Source organism: Orbicella faveolata, unplaced genomic scaffold (genome assembly GCF_042242905.1).
Source record: "Orbicella faveolata isolate gen_17 unplaced genomic scaffold, um_ofav_v1 contig_3, whole genome shotgun sequence".
Classification (NCBI taxonomy): Eukaryota; Metazoa; Cnidaria; class Anthozoa; order Scleractinia; family Merulinidae; genus Orbicella; species Orbicella faveolata.
The window spans coordinates 23204552-23228696 of record NW_028301558.1 but is presented as its reverse complement, the minus strand read 5'-3'; the positions used below and the strand labels follow the sequence as shown (position 1 = coordinate 23228696).

The 24145-nt window shown below is 37.6% G+C and overlaps 1 protein-coding gene across 1 annotated transcript; it reads right to left on the bottom strand.

Annotated features, from left to right (window-relative positions):
* Positions 1-23383, bottom strand: LOC110040684 (uncharacterized). Its single transcript, XM_089297399.1, has 22 exons — positions 22478-23383; positions 21361-21717; positions 20024-20077; positions 19731-19866; positions 18719-18790; positions 18231-18302; positions 16878-16956; positions 15901-15998; positions 15018-15089; positions 13217-13288; positions 13043-13114; positions 12565-12636; positions 12275-12346; positions 11667-11738; positions 10921-10992; positions 10332-10403; positions 8787-8858; positions 7780-7854; positions 6971-7155; positions 3983-4123; positions 2114-3649; positions 1-1129 (listed from the first exon to the last, which is right to left on the bottom strand). Exons 1-22 carry the CDS (start codon positions 22539-22541, stop codon positions 957-959), a joined length of 3690 nt encoding a protein of 1229 aa, XP_089153525.1. The 5' UTR covers positions 22542-23383; the 3' UTR covers positions 1-956.
* Positions 23384-24145: the final 762 nt, after the last annotated feature.

Genomic DNA, 24145 nt, shown 5'->3' with positions numbered 1-24145 from the left:
TTCAATGAACACAGTCTTTATTCCTGAGCTTGACCACGAGGACTTCGTGTTACAACAACAACATGATCTGGGGAGCCCGGATGTAGTTTCCCTCAGGGAGGGCCTAGGTACAAGTGACAGGCCAACACACGCATATAGAAGAAGACGTAGTAACGCTGTGATTGTTCGTTTTACATAGCTCCATATATATTGTCCGGTGCCCTTTTGTAGTAGTTAATTCGTATTTTGAAGAATCACTACCTTTCTTTTTGGTTGTTCTTTTCCGGTGCTCCTATTGCGAAAACTAGGGGATAAGTTTCCACCATGTCTGCGCAGTGAAAAAATCCGACTATAGATACTTTCAGAAGCTTATTACTGGATTGATAAATTTCCGATACGCTACGAGGCTACTGCATGATTGATCGCTGGGTACTCCGTGAGGAGTTTGTTGTGATCTTGGAGGGAGTGGCATGTTCAGTTTTGAATTGCGACTGTAAATTTCTCGGAAAGCTATTCACGTTTTCCTTATTGATGCTGATGACGAGAAAGTAATGTTGCAGTTGTTGGGTTGTTATCTAGAACAATCCACTGACAGATCGGACTCGAAACAGGTCAAATGTATTGCAGTCAAGGCCCTCCAATCCTTACGGACAACTCTACTGTATAATACGGATACCTGTACATTACAAAGAGCTTACTTTGTCCAAGCTCAGAGAAACGAGAATTCTTGTCATCTCCACCTCCATAATAGGGACACTGAGATCCGCCCCTTGATTATTCAATCTACCTTGGTACATTTAAGCAACATTTAACTAAAGTAAATCCTATGTTTTAAACCTAAATTAGATTTTAAAATCCAGTTAACATAGTTTCCTTATTATTTTTTCTCTTTTTTCTGAAAGGCTTCTAAAGAGGGCAGCAAATAATTGGTTGTCCATGATACAAGAATGAAATCCTCTGTAAATCCAAGAGGTGTTTTAAGTAACAGTTTGAGACCTTGTCGAGTTTTGAATTCCTCCGCTGTCTATATCTGTAGCATCCTCTCCCGCTCCGACCATTATCATCGTGAATGTCACGCAACACTCGGCTCCACACTGAGGCTTGCTTCTTACACTCTTAATTGCAGTGATGAAGGTGTATATGTAATGCACTGGGAAAGAAAAAGTGATTAAATTACTAACAAGCTTTATTTCCCGGGATTTTCCTCCTCTCGTTTAATTGCTTCGACGAAAATACAGTTCATGGGCAGTCATGAAATCCTCCACCGACACCTTTAGCGTTCAATCTTCCATTGTTGATGAATAGGAAATGATTCAAGAGGGAAGGAGGGATTTAGAGGATCCCCGGGAAAGGGAGAGCTACATGTTCCGCTTAACACCATAAACATTCATCATATATTAATAAATTAATTGTTCACTTTTGATAAATTCTCTTGTCATTTTAAGGAGTTCGCTATAAGTTTCTATGGATAGTCAAGGTATCCCTTGCTCCCTCAATGATAAAATCCATGAGAGGCCCTCGAGTTTGTAACATACAAACCTCTAATCGAGGTCGGCTATTTAAGACTATTAAGCAAATAAACACATTTCGATCCATCTTGAAGATGTTGATATAGCGAGAATTGATTGCATTGGATTTCGAATTTTAATTCATTCATATACATTCATACATTGGTTATCAGTTCTCTCAAAGTGGTTTTAACAAGACTTAGAAATTGTCTCCTTGTTTTAGTTTTGATTTCGCTGCGCTTTGATTAGTTAATCTAGTTCGTGTACCGTACTCTCTAACTAATCGGAGACAACATATTTTTATCATACGATCGGGATTATATAATCAAATTGTCAGTCATATTATTCTCACATTTTGATTGGCTCTTGCTTATAATCTGATGGAGGGAGACGCATTGATGGCGTCATTAAAGTGCTTTTATGTGTTTATTATATAAAACATAAGATAAAACATAGATTTCATGCTGCCGTGCATCTGTTCAGTAATTGTTCTTACCACATTTTGACATCATCTGTGATCTATTACTGAACAGACGCACGACAACAAGGAATCTTTTTGTTAGACAGAAAATAACACAAGTGGAACCGTCAAGATTTAATTAGCAGTATTTAATGTGACGACCTACCCATCATTAGCGCAATAATGGTGACATTTACAGCCACCAGGATGACGGAAACAAAGTCAGATTCCCTGTCGCCAAAGGTACTTGATGAATCCTCTTCTGTTGGTATTTTCAACAGCATTCCAACGTTCATAGTGACAAAGTTGGCGATAAGTGACACCAGCTGCAGCCAGTGTTCAAACGTGTCACTGATTGGTTTGTAATACGCCACCAAAATGGAGTAGATCCCGGATATAATGGCAGCTGCGCCAAGATGACTTCGTGTGTTTGCTCCCATCAGAAAGAGCGTTGAGGTCACCCACACTTTTCTCACTAACTCGATGATTTCCCAGAACCAGCACTGCGGTGCGTAGTTTTCATAGAGAAAGCTCAGGCCGTTGGATATTTCTCGACCCTTGCAAACTTGGGCTTCCGCTTCCTCATAAACTTTTCTGTGGTGATATTTCCACAGCAAAAGCAAAACTATAACTGGTATAGCAACAACGAGAAGGAGTAAGAGATAGACCGCTATCACATATCTGTTGTACTTTTTAGTGAAGCACTGGACTGAAAAGTCGGCGCGCAAGAAGTACTGGCACGAGTCGGCGGTGGAGCAAATCCGCTGACACGTTGGCGAGAGAAGATTGAAGATGGTGGTGCACGTCCAGGGGTATGTCACAAAAATCAGCAGGCAAACGACGCGATAGATTTGCGTTTTGTCGGAGGAAAGAGACTCAGCCAGCTCAGCATTGGCTAGCTTTTTACCGTGGATAAGCATCAGTTTCCTTATTTGGTAAATGAACGCTGCTAGAAAAACAATTGCAGTGTTTGACCCTACAACCAGCAATAACTTGGTATATACGTTTATGGTTAAATTGTCAACGAAGCACTGCAAAGGAAAAATCTCCAACAGGTTTAGTTGAACCATATTGGCATAATACACAACTGTTAATAATGCACTCGGCCATTCAACGTACGAAAATGTGTTCAATGTACCAGAAGTGACTTGGTAAAACCCAATAACAATCTTAAGTCTTGCTAGGATCAAGTCAGTTACCGTCCTATTGGAAGCGTATTTTCTTCTTTTGCCCAGAAAGATGCTCACCGCGAGAATAGCAATGATAATGACGATCCCGCTCACTTGTAAAACAAACCAAAGCATCCTGGGACATTTTCGACAACGGTTCAACAGTTGGTAATGGCCTTTACTGCACACTGCGCATAAGGGACCATCATAACCATGGGAACAACTCGACTTCATATCTCCGAGACAGGCGTCAGAGGCTGGGCATTTGTAGACTTGTGGGATTACTCCTTGAAATCTAAGCTGTTTGTATGAGTTATCAGTGATTGAAAGATCTTCAGAAAATTCTTCATATTTCGAAAGACTTTCGTTTGTTGCCCATTTCCAGAAGAAACCTGGTTGCAGTCGCACTGATTCGTTTTGGCAGGCGAGTCCTTGAAAAGGACATCGTGTACACGGGCCAAATCGATCCAATCGATAAAAGTTCGGGAGACACTTGCACCCTTTGAATCCCGCAAATTGGATATTTTCGGTACCTGAAAGTGACGCATGGATCCTGGTATCAGCTCTTTATTAATATTATTTTATAACAATGATATTTTCTCTTTTAACTTTAATACAACTTGATGCCAAGAAACTAAAAGTGGCCATGAAGTGCTTTTATCCGTTTATTAGGGTGGACATTAATTTTCAGTTGACTGATAATTCAAAAACGTATTGGCAGCCGTTGCCATAGTGGCTGTCATATTCATTTGGTTGACAGTCTGAATATTTGTAAGGTTTCTCGGTAATCTGGATATGAACAATCATCGTAATTGATAGGCCTTGCCAACAAACCTGCCTTAAATTTTATACCGCCTTGTACCAACCTTGAGGACATAAAATACACTCTGTGATGGCTCTTCCTGGGGCAGCGTGAGGGGGTACATAATGACCTAACGGACAAATTTTACACCCCATGCCATGGAATAGTCTTCCAGTGTAGGCAAACTCATCTTGATAGAAACCGCCTGCCGGAAAACAAGTGTCAAATCGTTCAGCCGGTTTGGTTTAAAACAATGACTGGCCTATTCCAGCAATAAAATGAATAAAATATAAATATCTTAATTGACCACTTACCCAACGAGGGTTTTCAGGGCCAATGCCGGAAACCAAATGATGAACAAGTAATGCAAACGAACATAACATGGTTAAAAATCCCAAATGGCAGGAGGCAGACCAGTTGGCTATTTACAAGCGTGGCCGAGGAGTTAAACTAGGGTCTACTGAGAAACAACTCCAGCTTAGTGGTCAGAGCGCGACTTGAACCCGCAGCCGAGACCAGCCTGGATTTCAAGTCCGGCGCCCTAATCACTTGGCCACGCTACCTCCTCAATATCTTTAAAATCCAATATCCTTAACACAAATGAACTTTTTAAACTTATATCAGCTTCGAAGTCTTGTCCTTAGCTTGGCTAAATCAGGTATCCGCAAAAGAGAAACCCTTTTGTGAGAGCAATCTATATGACCATTTGTAACTTTATCTGGTTTAAACGCGATGTATGCACTAATTGTTTTGCCGAGTTTCGCAGTGGAGATTCACCTGCCTTTCGCTTTACAAAACAAATGATTACAGCAGTTACCTTATTTGAGCAACCTGTCTTGAATTTAAATATACCACGACTGTAATAATATTTCTATCGAGAAAATTGGAAGCTGTTGTTGTTAGGGTTACCCTAACTCTAACCCTACTCGATAAAGGAATTATTTGAAGACGAAAAGGTAACAAGCATTTGGTAAAAAAAAAAAATGTTCGGTGTGTAGCCAGGCATGTTAAAAATTGGTAAAAAAGGAAAGGAATTAAATGGTTGTCACTGGCTAAAAATATGGTTATCGGACGTTTCGGCCACTACTGTTGCCTTCTTCAGCAAAAGATGGAAAATACAAATGTTAAACGGCGTCCTGCTAGAATATGTAATAGATGTGTGATAAAACTAAATGAGCAATAGTCTCTAGAGTATTCTTAATGAGTGTAAAAATTCTTAATGCCATTGTACACGTTCGGTAGCGCTATGTGTTCGTTTATAGCGTTCCTGTCCCGCACGGAATGCCAAGCTTCAAGAATTAGTCTTTGTTTCCATACTGATGATCGACAATTTCAACGTTCTCCAAATCTATTTGGTGACCGTTGAGCATATGGTGTTTGGCCAATAAAGAGTTTTTGTCCAATGTTGCTATAGCCTTTGCGTGTTCTTTCATACGTGTTTTTAACGCGCGTGATGACTGACATAAACACAGTCTCATCGACCCCTAACCCTCCTAAATGGTGGTTTAGATACGTAGATGACAGCCACGTATGTGTTAAAAGAGAGCACGTAGATGAATTCCACTCACATCTCAATTCCATCAACCCTCACATTAAATTTACAATCGAGATAGAATCAGAAGGTTCCATTGCCTTTCTCGACACAAAAACAACCAGACAAGAAGATGGCTCGATCGCTGTGTCTGTTTAGAGGAAAGCTACTAACACCGACCGTTACCTTGATTTCAAATCACACCACCATCCTCAGCATAAACACTCGGTCGTGCGCACTCTCATGGATCGCGCAAGGAACATCCCTTCCACGAAGGAGGAAGTTTCACGGGAAATTAAACGAGTAACGAAAGCCCTTGCCACTAATAACTACCCTGCAAATTTCATTCACAATGGCCGCCAACTGAGTAGACAACAAGAAACGAATGATACCGACCATCGTGGTTTTGTCATCCTCCCCTACGCCAAAGGTTTTTCCGAAAGAGTCGCAAACGTTCTTCGAGGTTTCAATATCAAGGTCGCCCATAAACCTATTCGTACCATCTCGAACATACTCAAAAAACCTAAAGACAAGATCGAGAAAGAGGCTTCCAGAGGCATTGTTTACAAGATCAAATGTAAAGATTGTGACTGTGTTTATGTTGGTCAGTCATCACGCGCGTTAAAAACACGTATGAAAGAACACGCAAAGGCTATAGCAACATTGGACAAAAACTCTTTATTGGCCAAACACCATATGCTCAACGGTCACCAAATAGATTTGGAGAACGTTGAAATTGTCGACAGATCATCAGTATGGAAACAAAGACTAATTCTTGAAGCTTGGCATTCCGTGCGAGACAGGAACGCTATAAACGAACACATAGCGCTACCGAACGTGTACAATGGCATTAAGAATTTTTACACTCATTAAGAATACTCTAGAGACTATTGCTCATTTAGTTTTATCACACATCTATTACATGTTCTAGCAGGACGCCGTTTAACATTTGCATTTTCCATCTTTTGCTGAAGAAGGCAACAGTAGTGGCCGAAACGTCCGATAACCATATTTTTAGCCAGTGACAACCATTTAATTCCTTTCCTTTTTTTACCAATTTTTAAGCATTTGGTAGTTGCTTGATTAGTACTTGTTCTGTATTGTAGAGAGCCACTTCACGGCATTTTAGAGGTCTTATTGCGTTTTCGGATTACCCATTTGTATTTGCAAAAACGTAACGTTTTCTTTTATGCAACAGTACGTCACAGGAGAGGGAGCCACCAGAAGGGCATGCAATGCATTCAAATTCAGGTTGATCTATCGACTTTTTGCTAACTATAGCTGTTGGAAAGAATACGTCTATAGACAGGAGGTTACCTGGAGGACATACGGTGCAGCCCTATTCCGCTATACATGTAGGTTGACTTTTGGATTGCGCACTAGCAAGTCGCCGTCAGGTTAGAATACGTCAATAGACTGAAGGACACCTGCAGTACAGTGCTCCTGCATACCGGTACTTCGATTGACCGTGTACCCGTTACCCGCTGTCGGACATGAAAACACCGATGAAGAGAAGGTTACCTGCAGGACATGCGGTGCAGTCCTCCTTTAAACCGCTGAATGTTCCGAGAGGACAAGGCCGACACGTGTCACTCCCATTTCCATAGTTGGTGCATTTGTAACCAGATGATGATGATGTGAGCGTGTCATCAAGATTAATGTAGTTAGGTTCTAGTTGATAATCAAGAACTTCCTTGGCAGGATACCTGGTATGGAGATAAGGATATTACCATGCTGTACCATGCTTTTTCAATTCCTCTACCAGGTTGTAGTTTATTTAAAATAATGGAAGCAAGAACGAAAATGGAAGCAACCTGCCACATCTTCATCTCCCCCTGATACGTCTTGAATTTACAAGTTCTTTCCTTCCCCACCCGACACAGTGGCAGAAGAATTGATTCGTAGATGTTTCTCGACAAGTTTTTACAAAGGATGGTGAACATTCTTAGATCATGCGTTCTTTACTTTGACTTAAAGGTAGGCAAGTGGCTGATTTTTCGATTATATCTATGCGTGCAGACGTTTGGAATAAGTAGCAACGAAATTCCTTGCTTTGTTAAAGTGCTAGTGTTATGAAATCTTAAATAAACAGAAAAATACTTTTCTAATCTCGTTAAAGCATGCTAAAGGAAATCCTAAAATTTTCACGCATCTTTTTAACGAAGTACTATTTCGGCGATCCATACTCGACCCCCAAAAGTAATAGCTGTTTAATACATTACCATTTACACGAGTTAGTGTGATTTTGATAAGAGATATTGTAACAATAAACGAAGAACAATCAATTAACAAGCATCTATGGTTTTTACTAAATATCCACTGCTGCTTACATTTCTACCACCAGGTTACGTGATCCTGAGAGATGATAAGGGTATAGCACGTCTAAAGAGTTGAACATTAGATTCCTGTCAAGTTAAAAAAAAGCATCTTCAAGCGCATTCATTGATAAGCAGTGACAAACGTTCCTTGCTTAAACTCCAATAGTGCACACTGGTACTAATTCGAATTCCCATGCAAGATATTCGATTTCCACTTGATTGCATGAGGCAAATACGCAGGTGCTGTTTTCGATACCTTGTTTCAAAATACTAGAAGAATTTTCGATTAAATTACCTAGTAATGGTAACACTCAAGCGGTAATGAGTACATATCAAAAGTTTATGAGGTCAGCTTTCATAAGTATCACATTCAAGACCGTTAATTTAAAGACAGTCGACTCCCGTTAAAGCGAGAACCCTTTTAATTTATAGTATTAGAGTACACATTTACTTTGACACATAATCATATAGTAATCATATAGTGTACGAACTAGTAAACATTCCAAGATTACAAAATAAATTTGCTATTTAGTACGTCATCCCTCTATTAGTGCACATTGTCCAATTACGAAAGTCGACTGTATTTAAGATATTTAAGTCTTGAAGTTGCTTAGTGAGGTGATACTTATGAAAGCTAACCTCATAAACTTTTGATACGTGCTCATAATCGCTTGTAACGAGAGAAGAACAATTATAAACATTAGTTTGGGATCACATAAGGTGTTCGAAATTCTGTAATAGCAGGGAATTTTTCCATACTTTTCTCTCTAGTTTCAGCCGGGGATACACCTTCTGTGGTTAATTGAGCGAGGCAAGAGTATACTGTATTGAGGCGAGTGAACAGTTTCCACACAGGAACCACTCGATTTCACAGTCTTTTCAACATTTCGCTTTCTCAATCACGAAGCTGATCAGACCAACACAAGTTGAGCCGTTACTATGCTTCTATTATATTTACGCAGCATAGTAATGTGGTCTTTGTGTAAGCCACTCTTATCAGTCAGCATCTCGTTACTTACAGATACTTCAGATTTGGTGTTGTAAAGAAAGCTTTTTCTTCTACTTCCCGCAAAGGATTGTATGCTAGGTTCCTTAAGATTAAAAAGAGATAACCAGGCGGGCATTAACATCTAGCAAAGCGAGAATATGGTCTACCATTTTACACACTCCATTACGTTGTTTGTCACTGAACACAAAATTACGGGGACCTGTTTAAATTACTCTGTGCTCACTACTTATGAATACTACAGACCTTAGACCTTTGTCTAAATGCCTTAATAACTTTAACCCTTTTTTTCCAAAGTTTAGACGTAAGCTAAGCTTAATATTTCAGTGTAGATTTCCTGTGCTTTCTGTAACTCGTGCTTTGATGAGTTATTGGTAGCACTTTTTATCTGCTGCATCTAAAATAACGGATCAAGTAAATACCCAGTTATTGGTGAACACTTTTAGGTCACTTTTTTGACATAAGGGAATAATATTAAAATCACCCGTAGTTGTAGTCACAACGGCTGCTGATAGGGAAGCTCAAGGACATACGTTTTAAATTTAGGTTTGCTTAAATGAGAGCTTTTCAACCCATTGCCGGGGATAAAAGAGGGCCAAATAAAAAAGAAACATGAATTCTGGTTGCCGTCTATGGTTCGGTTATGGTTCTATGGCTCTCTAATAACTCAAAAACGAACTCTGTGGCCCTTATTTTTTATCAGCGTTTTTTTTTTTTTTTTTTTTTTTCAGAATAACAACTAACAACTCTTCGTTAGGTCTAAAAATGTCCTCTGAAGGCGGTTCAGAGCTGCATTAAATTTCCAGATGTAATGTAAAAGTACTTGAACCGGATTCTTCCCACGAATGTTCATTAACGCTTATGCCGTCCGTTGGGACGGCAGAACAAAAGACTGCCGACTATGAACTATCTTGATTTGAATGCTTACTTAAATTTTCGCCGCTGTTAATTAATATTCAAAACAAAAATAAAGTCAGGTGGAGGTCCAGGGTTGACGCCCTATGCTCCTCATTAGGAGCGAAGATAGCCTAATTTTTAATGTAAATTAATATTCTAATCGCTCGTGTTAGTGCTCAGTTTTTGTTGAGTCGTTGTAGAATTCGGTAAAATAGTAATTCGTAAGAGTTTGTATCGTCGAAACACGGATACTTGTAGGACCAACGGTGGCGATCTCTTTTGTAAACGGGCCAATGATTCTTTTATACTTTATATACTCTACAGATCCCGTGCCTGGTTTTGATTATCATAATTATCAATTTTCTCAAATATTTAGCCTCAAAATTCGTCTTGTGACAGATAACCCGAAACCCGTTTAAAGATGCTATAAGTTCAGGATCGAAACGAACCAATCTAATTATGACAAATATTCCTGAGAGGTCTACAATATTCAGAACTATTGTCTGTACTCTCCAACGTCCTTAGTTCGTTAATGAAAACGATCACCTTCTTCAAGCGGCCCGGTTCGAGCAGTTACACTGTATTTGGGTGACACGGATCCTCGAGGGTCGTTGTTTCTGGGCTGCTAAGACAAAATCATCAATGGTTGAAATCTACTCACAAGAAGGATAAATCGTTAAGGTTGTCGAAGTGATGACGTTGAATGACAGCAATGCGATTCCTCGAAAGGTCACTGGGAGAAAGATATTGACAAAAGTTAGTCGGGTGAAGGTTACAATGTTGTGCAATACGAAAAAAGCGACAGTACTCAAGACGCTATCACGACAGGTCATCCCGTTCTTTAGCAGTTTCAATTTAGTTTTACCTTTGTTTCCCGTTTTGGGTCGGTTAAGTTTTTCAGTGCATTACCGAGTAAGTCGGTAATTAATGTACACGGCTCATTTTAGCTCGTTGCAAAATATAAATGGTTTAGTAGAATCATTTCGCCTGAATTGTTTACACAAAGTACAGACATCAGAAAGATCAAGTTAGTTCTTGTCTTAATCGACGAGTTATGCTTCTGTTGGGTTGACATATTTTTCTTTCGAAAGATCTTTTAGGAAAGAGAACATGAATAACGAAGAACTAGAAAGAAAGGGTTTTATAGAGCACTAACTATAAATACACTGAGCTTCGTATAATGTTATCCTGCGGAAAATATCCTGAAATTGCCCAGTGTTCAAGAATATCTTGATCCATAAAATACCTACAGATATTTCAGATAGGTCATGTTCGTGAAAGTTCCATTAGGCAACGATGAAAATTGATTGTTTTGAAGTAACCTGAGAAAATAAATCATTTGTCATCTTACTTGAAGGTCTGTATGGGCTAGCTGATGGCTGAGTACTGGTCATACTAATTAACAATTATTGGGCGAGGTTGATCAAAATATCGTGTTTTGTCAGTGGCCGGCAAACTGACAGAGAAGCTGACAAATCACGATATTTGAGATAACGAAATTCAATAATTAATTAATCATTTGATCACCAATAAATTAAAAAAAGTTTGTTTTCATATTTACAGGCGTTAAATCATTCTCTGACAGCTAAGGGAAGTTTCAACCCTGAGCGCAGCTACAATTACGCAAGATCAGAATATTAATTACAGCCAAACACATCTACTCTGTATGTATGTCTTTTCACGTTGCCTGTTCAGCTTGACAGAATGAAACAGTGGTCGATTATAACACGGTGGGCAATTTCAACTCATGCCATTATCACAAGCTGAGTACTCGAGGATCACCCTATCAATGACCGAAGATCATCCGAGGTCTTCCAACTTTCAACTGTTGAGATTTGAATCATCAGTCATCAACAGAGTTTTGCCACGGAATCAAAACTTGGGGCCGTTTGGAGTACTGACTGGAGTTTAAATCACGGACCTATTAAAATCAGTTTTAATATTGACCCTGGAGGTGTTGTTTTCTTTAATTAAGAAGTAATGGCGTATAACTCACAGAATAACAAGTCGTTGGAGGCCCGTGAACGCGGCTGGCCGAAGAATTTCAATCTTGTTTTTGGACAAGTCCCTAAAAGTTAGTCGTTAAATTTTCAGATAGAGATTAGGTTCACCGTCACTTCATTATTACAGTTTGCTCAGTTTAGATGTTATTTTATTGAATAGTAATTATGACTGCAACGATTTCTTTAATCTATAATATGTAATGCTTACAGTTTTTGATCGAGTCTAAAGAAAAGGCTTGCTATTTGGCACAACAAATCATAAGAACAGAAGTATAATCTTTTACTTCTATTCACGAATCGATGGCGATTTTGAAGGCGACTGATACATGGCGAGATAGCTTACCATACAGTAAATGGAGAGACTTTATTGTCTCATATTCAATCACTCTAATTCTGACATTTCGAGAGATACTTCAGGTCAAAGTCTACTGAGGAACTCCTTCTGCTCAACTCAAACAATAATGCAGACATCAGCTTTAGAAACGGACAAACGACTTCAGTCCTCGCACCCATCACTAGAAAACAGGTCTCCATTAATAGAGGTATGTACCTGCCTACTGTAGGTTACTCTTACAGTTACACACATCGTGATCATACGTACAGGAATCCAAGGTCTTTAAGATGAATGAATGCTCCAGAAGGCACTTCAGAGATTCGGTTATGTCCTAATTTTCTTAAGAAACAAGACGCAATGTATAAGTTGATTAAAACTCTGTTATGACAAGGCATTTTATGTTTTGTAAGGACTGGATATTTTTGCCAGCTATACATTTCAAGTATATCTATTTATTTCAGGTAAAACATCCTGTCCTACTGAAACTGATCTACTGTTGTTGCGGACTTTGTTATGATGTTGTGTTCCGTACGGTGAAGAAACTAATGTTCCCTTACAATTTGAAAAGACGAGGCGTCCGTGATAAAAGCTCAGAGGGAATTTGAGCTAAATGGTTGTGCGACAAATCCCTGTAATAAAATAAGTGAGATAACATAACATATTGTGTCATACATTGGAAGCAAGCGTGTATCAGTAACAAGATTGTAAGGTATTGACAGCAATTCTGACAATTTTTAAAGAGAGACTACGAATATAGTGTGCTATCAAACCCTTTAACAACAGGACAACCATCCTTCCCAGTAGGTCTCAGAGTCTAAATCTTACTGTTAACCAATCAACAGACCAAAAATGAACTAACTGTCTCTTCGATGAAAGTCATAACCAACGCCGTTAGTCAGTCGTGAAGCTGACTGACAGCTTGTTTTCTCCTAACTGAAACCTCGGGGGTAGAAAGTGATAAGAGACGAATGAATAAAAAATGACTAAGAAAACATGAAAAAATTATAAATACAATAAACTGGGATGTTTACTTACAAAAACCAAAGCCAAATACAAATGTATGGAAAGCTTGGCGCAATGTACTGTAACTCATTCCCTGCCAGACTTCTGAACAGAAATAAAAGCAATTACGAAGTGAATATTTCTGTTGCCAACAATGTGATAATGAAATTAATCTAATCAAAAAGCACAAAACAGCATTCTTCTTACAAAAAGAAAAGCCAAAATTGGTCCTGAAACGATTTTTCTTCGATTTTCGATAATCTGTTTTCCCTCAAAATTCTAAAAAGAAAACAAACATATGAGGACTATCATGATTTATCTCGTTTATCACTTTTATCGCACTTCTCTATTTATTAATTAAACATTCTGTTTTTGATATCTACGGGTAAGTTTTTAAGATATCATATTTTGTCATCTTCTCTGAACAGTCCAGGAAATCAAAGATGAGCGTGACCGTCACGGCATCACGCCGTGACAACCCTTTAGTGTTCGTCTGTGTGACCACGCCGTGTTTCTTATATTCAACCTGCGAAGTAGCACGGGAAAAAAAAACTGGGCCTGATACAAATGCCACCAGTCACGGACATTTCGGACACATTTTGACCAGCATGCAATGCCCTGATTGGATAAGTATACAAGAGATTCTGCCACAAGTTGAAGCGTCGAGTGCTTTCGCTTGAGAGCCTCGAGAAATTCGTCATTTAAGAAGAAGCATTTGCCACTTGCTCTCTTCAATCAGACATTCAAAACTGTCGTAGTTATAAAGCGCTCTCCGTCACAGCTTAATGCTACCAAGACGTTAGGATCGTTTTGTGGTGTTTAAAAAGCTGTCAGCATCACTGCTATATGAAGTTTATGGGTTTAAGGTATTTTGCAAAAATCGAAAATAAATCAAAAAAGGCTTAGAGTGATAAGGCCGTGTCTACTTCTGCGCGTGTTATTAGTTTCCGCCCGCATAAAATTTGCCTACTGATGCCGAACAGAGGACTATAAAAAATTAATTTCGAAACCTTCACCTTCAAAACAGACTTCAAAATCTTTTTTAACGGGCTTGTAATCCCGGAAATTTCGCGAGTTTCAACTAAATATCGCAGGTACTATTTATAGATCGTTTTCACTGTCACGCAATAAAAAAATAAATCGAAAGCCATCCATTGGAAAAAGCTCTGAAATTATGATGTTATAGAAGATAACTAAATAAGACACTTCTCCAAGTTTTAGGCCTGTGCGTTTCCCCAAACTTCAGATATTCGTCGAAATGTTTCGCAGATATTTACAGAGTCCAGTATGAAAACGCCATGTTGGTGTACCTCCGTGGTACACCAATATGGTGGCCGGAAAATAGTGTAAACATCTGGAACTTACTTTGGCTATCTAGGCGACTGATTATCAGTACTGATCAAACAAGCATTTACAGAAGCACTTTTCCTAATGCTCTAACTTCTAAAACGGCTCAAAATCATGAGATAAGTATATATTTTTTGACGAACTCGATCGTAGCCTTGTGTCACGAACCTCCATAAACCTGAAATTCAAAATGCTCTGGATTCCAAACGAAGCACGTTATTGAGCCATAAAATTGTAAACAGATATAAATATACCGCCTCTTATGCCTGATGAGGATAAAAACTTTGGTGGCTCTTTAGTTTTGGATCTTAGAAAGTGATGACGTCACGTGAAAACGATCTATACCACATTGGAGTAAAGTTGATTAAGATCAGTTCATCATTAGAAGAAAGGTGAAGACTTTTTAATACCTGATAGTACCTTTTGGTACTCCTCGGCGACATCTTAGGAGAGTTTGGTTGAGCCAAGGTTCGTATTTTAGCAAGACACAGTCGAATTAACATACAGTTTTCTGTGTCAAGCAGGCGCAGACTACCAGGTTAGGCGTGACGTCACAAACAAGCTGAAGAATGTTCAGGTGCCAGACTACAAGTCAAAATACTACAGATTTGGTGGAACCACGGACGACTCTCTAGCTTCAAACTTATTGTCCTCAACTTACAGATTTATCAGTGTATAATGTCCCTTAAAAATGTCACTGTCAAGGGTTTCAATGAAATTCTCAGCCAAGTTTCTGAATAGGAAATTTTAAAAAAATATCATATATTAAAAACCACAAAGAAAGACAGCAAATCAAGCTGGGTTTGGTTATACATTAACACAAATATATCCCGCACTTCCTTAGTGAATCTCCGTTATTTCATTACACACAGGACAGTCGGTTGGTCCTAAAACCGGTAAACGCTAATTTACGACTAAAAGTTAACAACCTTTTTCAGTAACTCTTCTCTAAATATTTTGATTGCAGATGAAGCAGTTAAGAGTAAAACAAAATTACATTGATAAGCTAGATCTAAATTTTAAGTTGACACTTTTTTTTGTAGCGACTTATTTAGTTACACCATCATAGATGTGTCTAGTTTTTCCGAGCTGAATAGTATATGCCTTAAGCAGGAATAGCCATGACTCGGATGTCTAACGAGCTGAAATCTACTTTTGACCCGGTCGAAGGAAGGAAACAACTCATTTCCAGTTTTGAACAACTGGACCCTGTTAATGATTGAGTGATATTAACTCCGGAAATGTATAACGAAACTTTCTTCAAGAAGAAACCTGCAAAGTCGCTCTGCGGATGATTTCATCTGCACAGTGTGTTAAAGAATATATTGTTATGGGCTCAATAATTGCAACAAAAATGTAAATAATTACTGAAAGAACTTGAAAACTCTTGTAAGCCACAGAACATCATCGCTTTTTGGTCGGCTAAACGAGGCAACCTCTTTCCTCAAGTTGGGTTTACGTGAGAAAATTTAAGATCAACAAGTAATTTATTTCCAATATTATCTTGAGAACCCCAAAGGATGGTTGTAGCCCCATTTACTTACAGTTCAAGAAGATGGTTCGGTCCAATAAAAGTTTCTCTGTGGATGTGTCTTATAAGGTTTTTGGACATATCACTGTGGTAAAAAAAAAAAGTGACGAACTATCAAGGATTCAATCACTGAACATAGGCATTTTTTTCCGATCAAACTGTTCGGCCGAGTAAGCGGGCCAGTGAAACCCTTGAGCAATTGATCAAGCGTTAGCCCTTCATCAGAGCAAAGGAGAGGGGGATTGTGGGTCGTTGATATAGTGAAGCATGGGATAACGCTATTGAAGGAAGCATGGCAACAGAGAGCGCACGGATAAATTAGTTAAACCGAAAAAATCACTGATCCCATGCGGAGCTAAAGTACCGCGGTGAAAGACAAATCTATGTTGCAAATGTTTACAAGTTTCACTATTGCCTTGATGGAGAGAGATATCAGGATGACCAGATTGACCAGGGAGACAAGGTCAGAGAAGTCTTTGTCTTTGTTTTACGTCTGTTAATGCTCGCGGAAACGATCTCCTAGCGTTTTCCCGTATCACAAATGTAGCGCATTGTGTTTTATGGCAGTCGGTTAACTCTAGTTCGTGCATCATTGAAGGGCTGTCTTGTTGGCTGATTTGTTGAGCGCAATCCAATCCCGCGTTTTTTTTGTTTTTTTGTTTTTTTTTTCAACTTTGTCTATTCTTGTTTGTTTGTTTGTTTGTTTGTTTTTCCTCCTTTTTTTAATCATGTAATTGCGTATGTTTAATCAGCAGTATTGTGAGTGATTTTTAGTGTTTTTTCGTTGGTAGTAATTAAAAAGCAAGGGAGCAGTCTAGCATAATTAAGTGCGTTGTAGAAAATAAAATGTAGCTTGTATGTAACTTATATGTTAATGCAATTTATCTATAACAAAAAGAGCATTGTACGTAAGCCAACCGTAATTTAATTAGTGTGATTGTATTGTAATTTATGTATTGTAACTAGTGCATGTATACATAGTGTAAGTACAAGTAGTGTAAGTAGCAAGTACCGTGGAAGTGTAAATGTACGTATAATATCAGTGCTGTAAGTAGTGTAAGTGTTCGTCCTGTAAATAAAATTGGATTAAAAAAAAGGAATCAGGATAGCCACGATCTATGAAAAAGTGACATATTTCTTCTGATTTGGCCCGGTGGTTTCGATTTCACATTCTCCAATGTGATCTACTGCATAACTTGCAGAATATGAATTTTTCTGTCGATTCGGTACCTTGAACGGGTTCACATGGGATCAATGAACATTTTTCATTTAACTAATTTATTTATGTTTTTTGTTGTTATGCCTTCTCCAATATTGTAACTCCTTGCTCCACTTTGTAAACACTCATTCTTCCGCTCTGACGAACGACCTCACTAACTTGCTACTTACCAACTTCAAGTTGATAAATAACTTTCAATTTCTCGAGGGTCGATTCACTCTGATAAGGCAATGAATTAAATGAATCTGAAACTGACATTTGACGATTGTTTGAACAAACAAGTAAGGTTACCATATACCTTTAGAGGTGCGATTTGGACACTCGAATTTAGAGGACATAAAAAAATTTGACAATAAATTTTATTTCAAACGTTTTAGTATAGTCTGATAGCCAGCTCTATTAGCTTTAATTTGATATGTGGGTTTAGGTATCTACAGTTTAAACCGGACGCGCCACATCGCTTGGACGCGAGACACCTTTTAAGGTATACGGTAACCTTAAAGAGTTTCTTAACATGCGCAATCCAGTGTCAAAGAGATGTCTTTAACTTACAGTTCGGTCAGATTCACTAGATTTGCAAAAATCCCATTTGCTAAACGGGGTTGATGTTTAAAGTCGGCTGGAAAATTAAAAAAGCAAAGTTTTAATCAATCATATATGGAATCAATTAATTCTTGTATTTTTACGTCTTCTACAACTTTGCATTATTCTTCTTATATAATATATCACTATACACCAAACCAATTGCGCGGTTTTCAATTGAGTGTCAAAGTAATCAGGCAATTACTTTGGTTTTGGTTTAAGTTTGAGATTGGGCGAGTCGTCTAATTGGCAATTAATTGGTTTGGTTTTGGTTTTACAACACTCAATTGAAAACCGCTTTAACTAATCAGACTTATAACAATAATAACAATAATAATGCTTATTTTTCTAGCGTCGTTTCCGATCCGTAGTTGCCAAAAAAGGGCTTTACAGTTTTTACAGCATTTTTCCTGCCATCGTATTATTTCGGGACTAATATTTTCCCAATCATTTGAAAACGTTATCTCCTTTAAGTGCATTGGTAACACGTGTCTACGAGTCTGGTCCTTACACGCACGCGCTTGTGTGCATAGTCAACTTACAGATACTCCAGATTTACCAGAGCCGAAAAACTTTCATTTGCTACAGTTTCGATCTTGTTTTTTGCAAGATTTCTGAAAAAAAAAGAGAAAAAGAGAAGCTTTTAAATACTCAAATGAGGCTCAAACGATCTATGGCTCAGGTGTAGAAAATCATTTTCAGAAACCAGTGAGCGTCTGATACGGGGACATAAGCACATACTACACCAGTATATAATGTTACTCGCAGGCTCTTTTGGCTACATGCCTATATCATCCTGTTCTATCAACAAACCTTTTGCTTAACTCTGATTGCTTATCTGTGGTGCGAAGTGGTCGGGGAGGCAGCGTAAATTATTTTATTTTATTTATTTCTTTTTACCAACTCATCTGTTTCCAGCCTTTGAACGGTGATTCAACACTGTGACCCCAGCAGGGTCAGATTTGACAACAACTATTAAACTAGCGTACCAGACCCAAAATTGAACTAGAAGTCCAAATTTTATTCTTACAAAGATACAAGGTTGCTAAGACCAGTAAAATTTGCACTTCCAATACTGCCTAGCTCGTTATTGTACATGTCTCTGAAAGGAAAAATAAACAAAGTAATGTTTTTACACCTGCTATATATTGGGAGTAGATTGAGATTTGGTATATGATGTCAGTAATTTAAAGGGCAGCCGATGTGTTCATGGAAACGATAAGCGAAAGGACTCAAAGTAGGTAAAACTTGCAATTTGCGAGAACCAGAGTTGCTCTAAAAAGATACTACAAACATCTTAAGTTAACTCATGGTGTATGGCAAGTACAGTATCCCAGAATACGAACATCTGTATGCTTGACTTGGAATAGATTGCAAAAACACAAAACCATACTTTGAAAAAAGTAGTAATTGGACCGAGTGGAGTACAATTCCACCATGACACCCATGTAATAACACACCTAATAGAAGCGCGAAGAACCAATCACGATCAAGAATTTTGTTATAGATACTATTAAAATGGTAGGAAATAGCCCGACAGACGAACACTATTTTATTGTAATCCAATAGTTTGCCTTGAGGTTATGTTTTGGCGTCTTTGAATTATTTGCAATTTCAAGCATATACCTATCAGGGTGATTTATAATTTGGACAGTAAATTATGTTACCATTAGTGTTACTCTTAAAATTTACCTACAAATTACAGAAAGTTGGAATTTGGTGTTGTTAAACATTATTGCCTGTTAGGAACTTAGGAAATAGTACAGCAGTTCTAGTTTTGATGTCATTTTTAGTCACCTTAAGCACAAAAAACCGTGTAAATTACGTACTGTTACAGTAACGTAATTTACGGGACAAAACCAATTAATCACGTGTTAGTAAATAAAATTCTGCGACATGTGTTGCCTAAAGAAAAGAAAAAATAGTTTTATACCCAAAAAACTACCAACTGTTCCCGTTAGTTGAGAATGAGTGCTCAGATCAAGAGCATTAGTATGGCCGTATAAAGTGTGGTTTCTTTTCCATTTAGTCATAGTGCTTACAACAATTTAGCAATATTGGGGATGTCCAAAGCAGGCAGTGAAGAAAGCTTCAAACTGGAGCAGTTGACTCTGAGAAACAAATCTTCGCCATCTTCAACTTTGACAGATCTGCATTCTTTGGCCTCACCCTTCAATTCTATGAATTCAAATGAAAACTGCAATGATTTATTTATTACATAGGCATCAGTTATTTTAAGTGCTTAGGAAATTATTACTCATAGTGTGAGCTTTCTGTTGTATGGTCGTTAAAATATATCATTGTTTTCCTTCACACAAAAAAATCATGAACTTACCCGACCACTTAGACATTTCCTGATCTATTCCTTCAATAAAACTCTGGTTAAGTTCTGAGAAAAACACCGTGTAAAAGAAACAATTAAACAACTTTTGTTTGTAGACAAACGCTAGCTAATTAAATTGAGTGTCTTAATCGATATGCTGGCCATGTTGATATGATAGTACTGCTAAAATAGTTCGTTCATTTATTCATTCATCCATCCATTCCTTCCTTCCTTCCTCCAGTCGATAGATTCTTTTTTAAATTTTTACTGCAGTCAGCGAATGAGTTACTTGTGTCAGAAATGCAAAACAAATCTGGGGTCACCGACTTTGTTTCCGAGATAAAGCGTGTGGAAAACTGCCCTGATTTTGAAAAATTGGCGCACGTAATTAACCATGGTCTACAGGGGTTTATAGTTAAAAATAACGAAGGTGAGTCAACGGAGGCAAACGATCTTAGTCATGTTTTATAGCAGTTGGTCTGTTGCGTAAATAACTCCGAATGGATCCAATGTTTTCCCAAAGCTTAAGCCTTCAAGAGGTATTTGAAACTGCCGCACAGATAAACGAAGAGCTAAAAAGAACGGAATTCGATGGTGCATTTTGCAAAAAAATCAAATTTCTAATCGATAGATTTTCTCCATTTTTTCGCTAAGCGTATAAAATGGGTAGAGAAAATGATTCATCAAAAAAAAAAGAAAAATAGATAGGGGTCACCGAACGTCCGAGACCGTTAAATCGAGGAAAAGCTGTGGCAATGGCCACCTGCCCTTCATTGTTTATCATTGCGTGCTCATGCGTGACGCGGAGTTGTGAATTTGCGTGCGCAGTAAGGATGCGCAGAAACAATTAGCGGGAACGTCCTTAATTTCTCCATTTATTCATTTAATCATTCATTCATTCATTCGTTTGTTCGTTCATTCATTCATTCATTCACTTCTGAATTTTTCCATTTATTCATTCATTCATCCATTTACTTCTTAATTTCTCCATTTATTTATTTATTCATTCATTCATTTATTCACTTCTTAATTTCGCCATTTATTTAGTCAGTCATTCATTTTTTTTTGCTGGCCTCGAGCGCAATTACATGTTCTATAAAGTTCTTCCTATTCTGACTTATTCTTGTTTTCGAATTTCAGACGCGCTCTTGCTGAAATTGTGTCAACATTTCGATACAATTGCGCTTTCAGAACTAAATATGAGCGGAGGTAACTCCACGGAATGCATTTCTGAATAATCCTTTTACAGAATAGTGCCACAACTCGGTCCTCTAAATAACTATCCCACTTCTACCTCCTAAAATCCTGCGTATTCAATGCTCGATCACTTACCTACTGAAACTACTTACCAACAGCTTTGTAGGAAACTCGAAAACCCGGGTACGAAACAGAAGCATCCGTTTCAAAATATATCTGCAGGTGTCGGCCACTAGAGTACAAAGTCTTCTCTGTTCTCTGATGACCACACATTCGCACGATGACCTTGCTGGACGGGAAATGGCCATCGCGGATTTGAACAAAATCATACTTGCAGATGACGGAGGAGTGCAGATGAAATGAGATAAAGTGGAGTTTTACTTGCTTTCCACTTGGCACTGTTATGTTCCAAAGCCTTCTTATGTAATTGGGATAAGATAATGGGAAGTTCGGGCTTGTTATTGTTCCGTTGTTACCACTGATGTCATATGAAACTGTTATACGAGTTCCTGTTATGGAAATAAGAAAAACAAACGAAAAGTTTTCTTTATTTAACTTCGCCTAACTAAAAAACTTAACTTTATACCTAAAACATTTTCTTTTAGGTATAAAAATGTATAAATGTATAAAATGTTTCGGGTTTTAAATAAAAGCTTTGCCAACGACGCGAGGTTGAATATCACATTTTTCTTTGATATATTTACATCAAGATTTGACGTGATTTATCAAAAATAGAGTTGCTCATCAAGCATGGCAATCTCGATAAAGATTCTTATTCTTATTCTTATTCTTATTCTTATTCTTATTCTTATTCTTATTCTTATTCTTATTCTTATTCTTATTCTTATTCTTATTCTTATTCTTATTCTTATTCTTATTCTTATTCTTATTCTTATTCTTATTCTTATTCTTATTCTTATTCTTATTCTTATTCTTATTCTTATTCTTATTCTTATTCTTATTCTTATTCTTATTCTTATTCTTATTCTTATTCTTATTCTTATTCTTATTCTTATTCTTATTCTTATTCTTATTCTTATTCTTATTCTTATTCTTATTCTTATTCTTATTCTTATTCTTATTCTTATTCTTATTCTTATTCTTATTCTTATTCTTATTCTTATTCTTATTCTTATTCTTATTCTTATTCTTATTCTTATTCTTATTCTTATTCTTATTCTTATTCTTATTCTTATTCTTATTCTTATGGAGAAAGTAAATCATCTCTTTTAGCCATTTTCGTGTTTGAAAATATGAGAAAGTGCTCACCAAGACATAGATCAAAATTCAACAGCATAACGCACAAGTAGAGCGGTACAAAGCTGGATGACATGTTTTAGATTATTCAGTCCTCTCCGCTGACGTTGTTTTTCTCCCCGCCTTTAGAAATAAGAAAAATAGAAAAGAAGAACATGATAAGCTTTGTATAACAATTCCATTTCCTTAAATGTGGATCTACAAGGATAGTTATAATTTGGAGACAATGCTATGCTATTCTCCATGTCTATGATATTACAAGTGACAGTTTTAACCCATTCAGCCCTAAACGAAACATAATTTCTTCTTCTCAACAGGTGTACGCAAGTGCTTTTTTTCTCCATTTTCTTCGTACTTTACATACTGAGTTACTGTTTTTCTAAAGAAATTTGCTTTTGTTTGGTGAAGACATAAACTATAGACACTACGATATTTCACCTTGTCCTCTATGTTAAATGCATCTATTGATGATGCTGTGATACTCCCGCTCCATTCAGTCTTGTACAGGTGTCAACGCGAGGTAAATTACAAAATACAGTAGAGCATTTCCCAGACTCGAGAAGTAGAGCCATGAGCCGAAACCCTTCTACCTGGATTGACATCACACTCCATTTGGCTCGTCATGGAAATAAAAAATTGAAAGATTAAAGATCGTGGAGCGGGCAGTAATGGAAGCGATATGCATTCTAGGTCTAGTTAGGATCCTGCTGCTTTGCCTAAAGAAGATTTATTTCCAGCAAATTTTCAATAGGTGAAATAATAAGTGCATTCCTCTTTTGCCCAGTGCAGACTTCCTTTCGTTTTCTTTTTGTGGATGCTCTCTTCAGTGCTAGCACTCTGAGCTCCTTTTCATTCACGAATGATGAAAAATCTGAGAGTGAACTCTCTAAACATGAATGGCTTGGTACTCTCATTCAAACCTACCTGTTGGTCCGCGTCAAGATGCCTCTTTCTTTCTTACAGGTATCTCGAGGTTTCAAGCTAGCTTGCTCTTTTGTTACTCTCCGTAGGATGTGAAAAGCTTAATACAAATGATTTGTCAAGGTTGAACTATTTTTATGTTCACGGCACGATATAAGCCGGTAATCTTTGAAATTAGCTGGCAAACAGGTGCAAATATGTTAACAACTTTGTTTACTTTAAAGTTTGAGTTTTTCTCGTATAGTAAAACACAGATTTCCCAGCAACTTTTTCACCAAAACTGACAAATCTCGAAGTGAAAAATCCAAGTTTATATTGCCGAGTAAATAATAGGAATGTTCCTGTTCTTTTTTCCAGTTAGAAGTGCTCCTTGTTAATAGCCTTGGAGAAACAGAAAAAAACTTTAAACATAAAGCGTAATATTCCGTCTATTCAGTATTCAACTGTTTATAATTGACACAACATGAAAACATTGGCGGGTTACACATATACATATATAACGAGGTTAGCAGTTTAATCAAAACCTGATAAGAACCTTTACATCAACACTTGCATTAATTCCAATTATTCTTTTTTACTGTCTGCGTAGTATATTGTGCGCGTTTTCAATTTTAATTTTTGTCCTATTTTTTTTCCGTTTCATCGGTGACTATCCTAGCCCAAGAGTTAATTTGAATTAATTTGGCGCATATTTCGTTTACACTGTCAAACGGTTAGCACTCGGCTAGAAACAGAGTAAGAAATTTAAGATTTCACATC

Excerpts from the sequence above, each read along its gene's own strand:
- LOC110040684 (XM_089297399.1), bottom strand. The coding sequence starts at position 22,541 with ATGTCATCCAGCTTTGTACCGCTCTACTTGTGCGTTATGCTGTTGAAT. Across the intron at positions 20,078-21,360 it reads AGTTTCCTACAAAGCTGTTG|AACTTAACCAGAGTTTTATT; the intron begins GTAAGTAGTTTC and ends TGTTTTTCTCAG. Across the intron at positions 10,404-10,920 it reads ATGACCTATCTGAAATATCT|TGACCTTTCGAGGAATCGCA; the intron begins GTAGGTATTTTA and ends TCTTTCTCCCAG.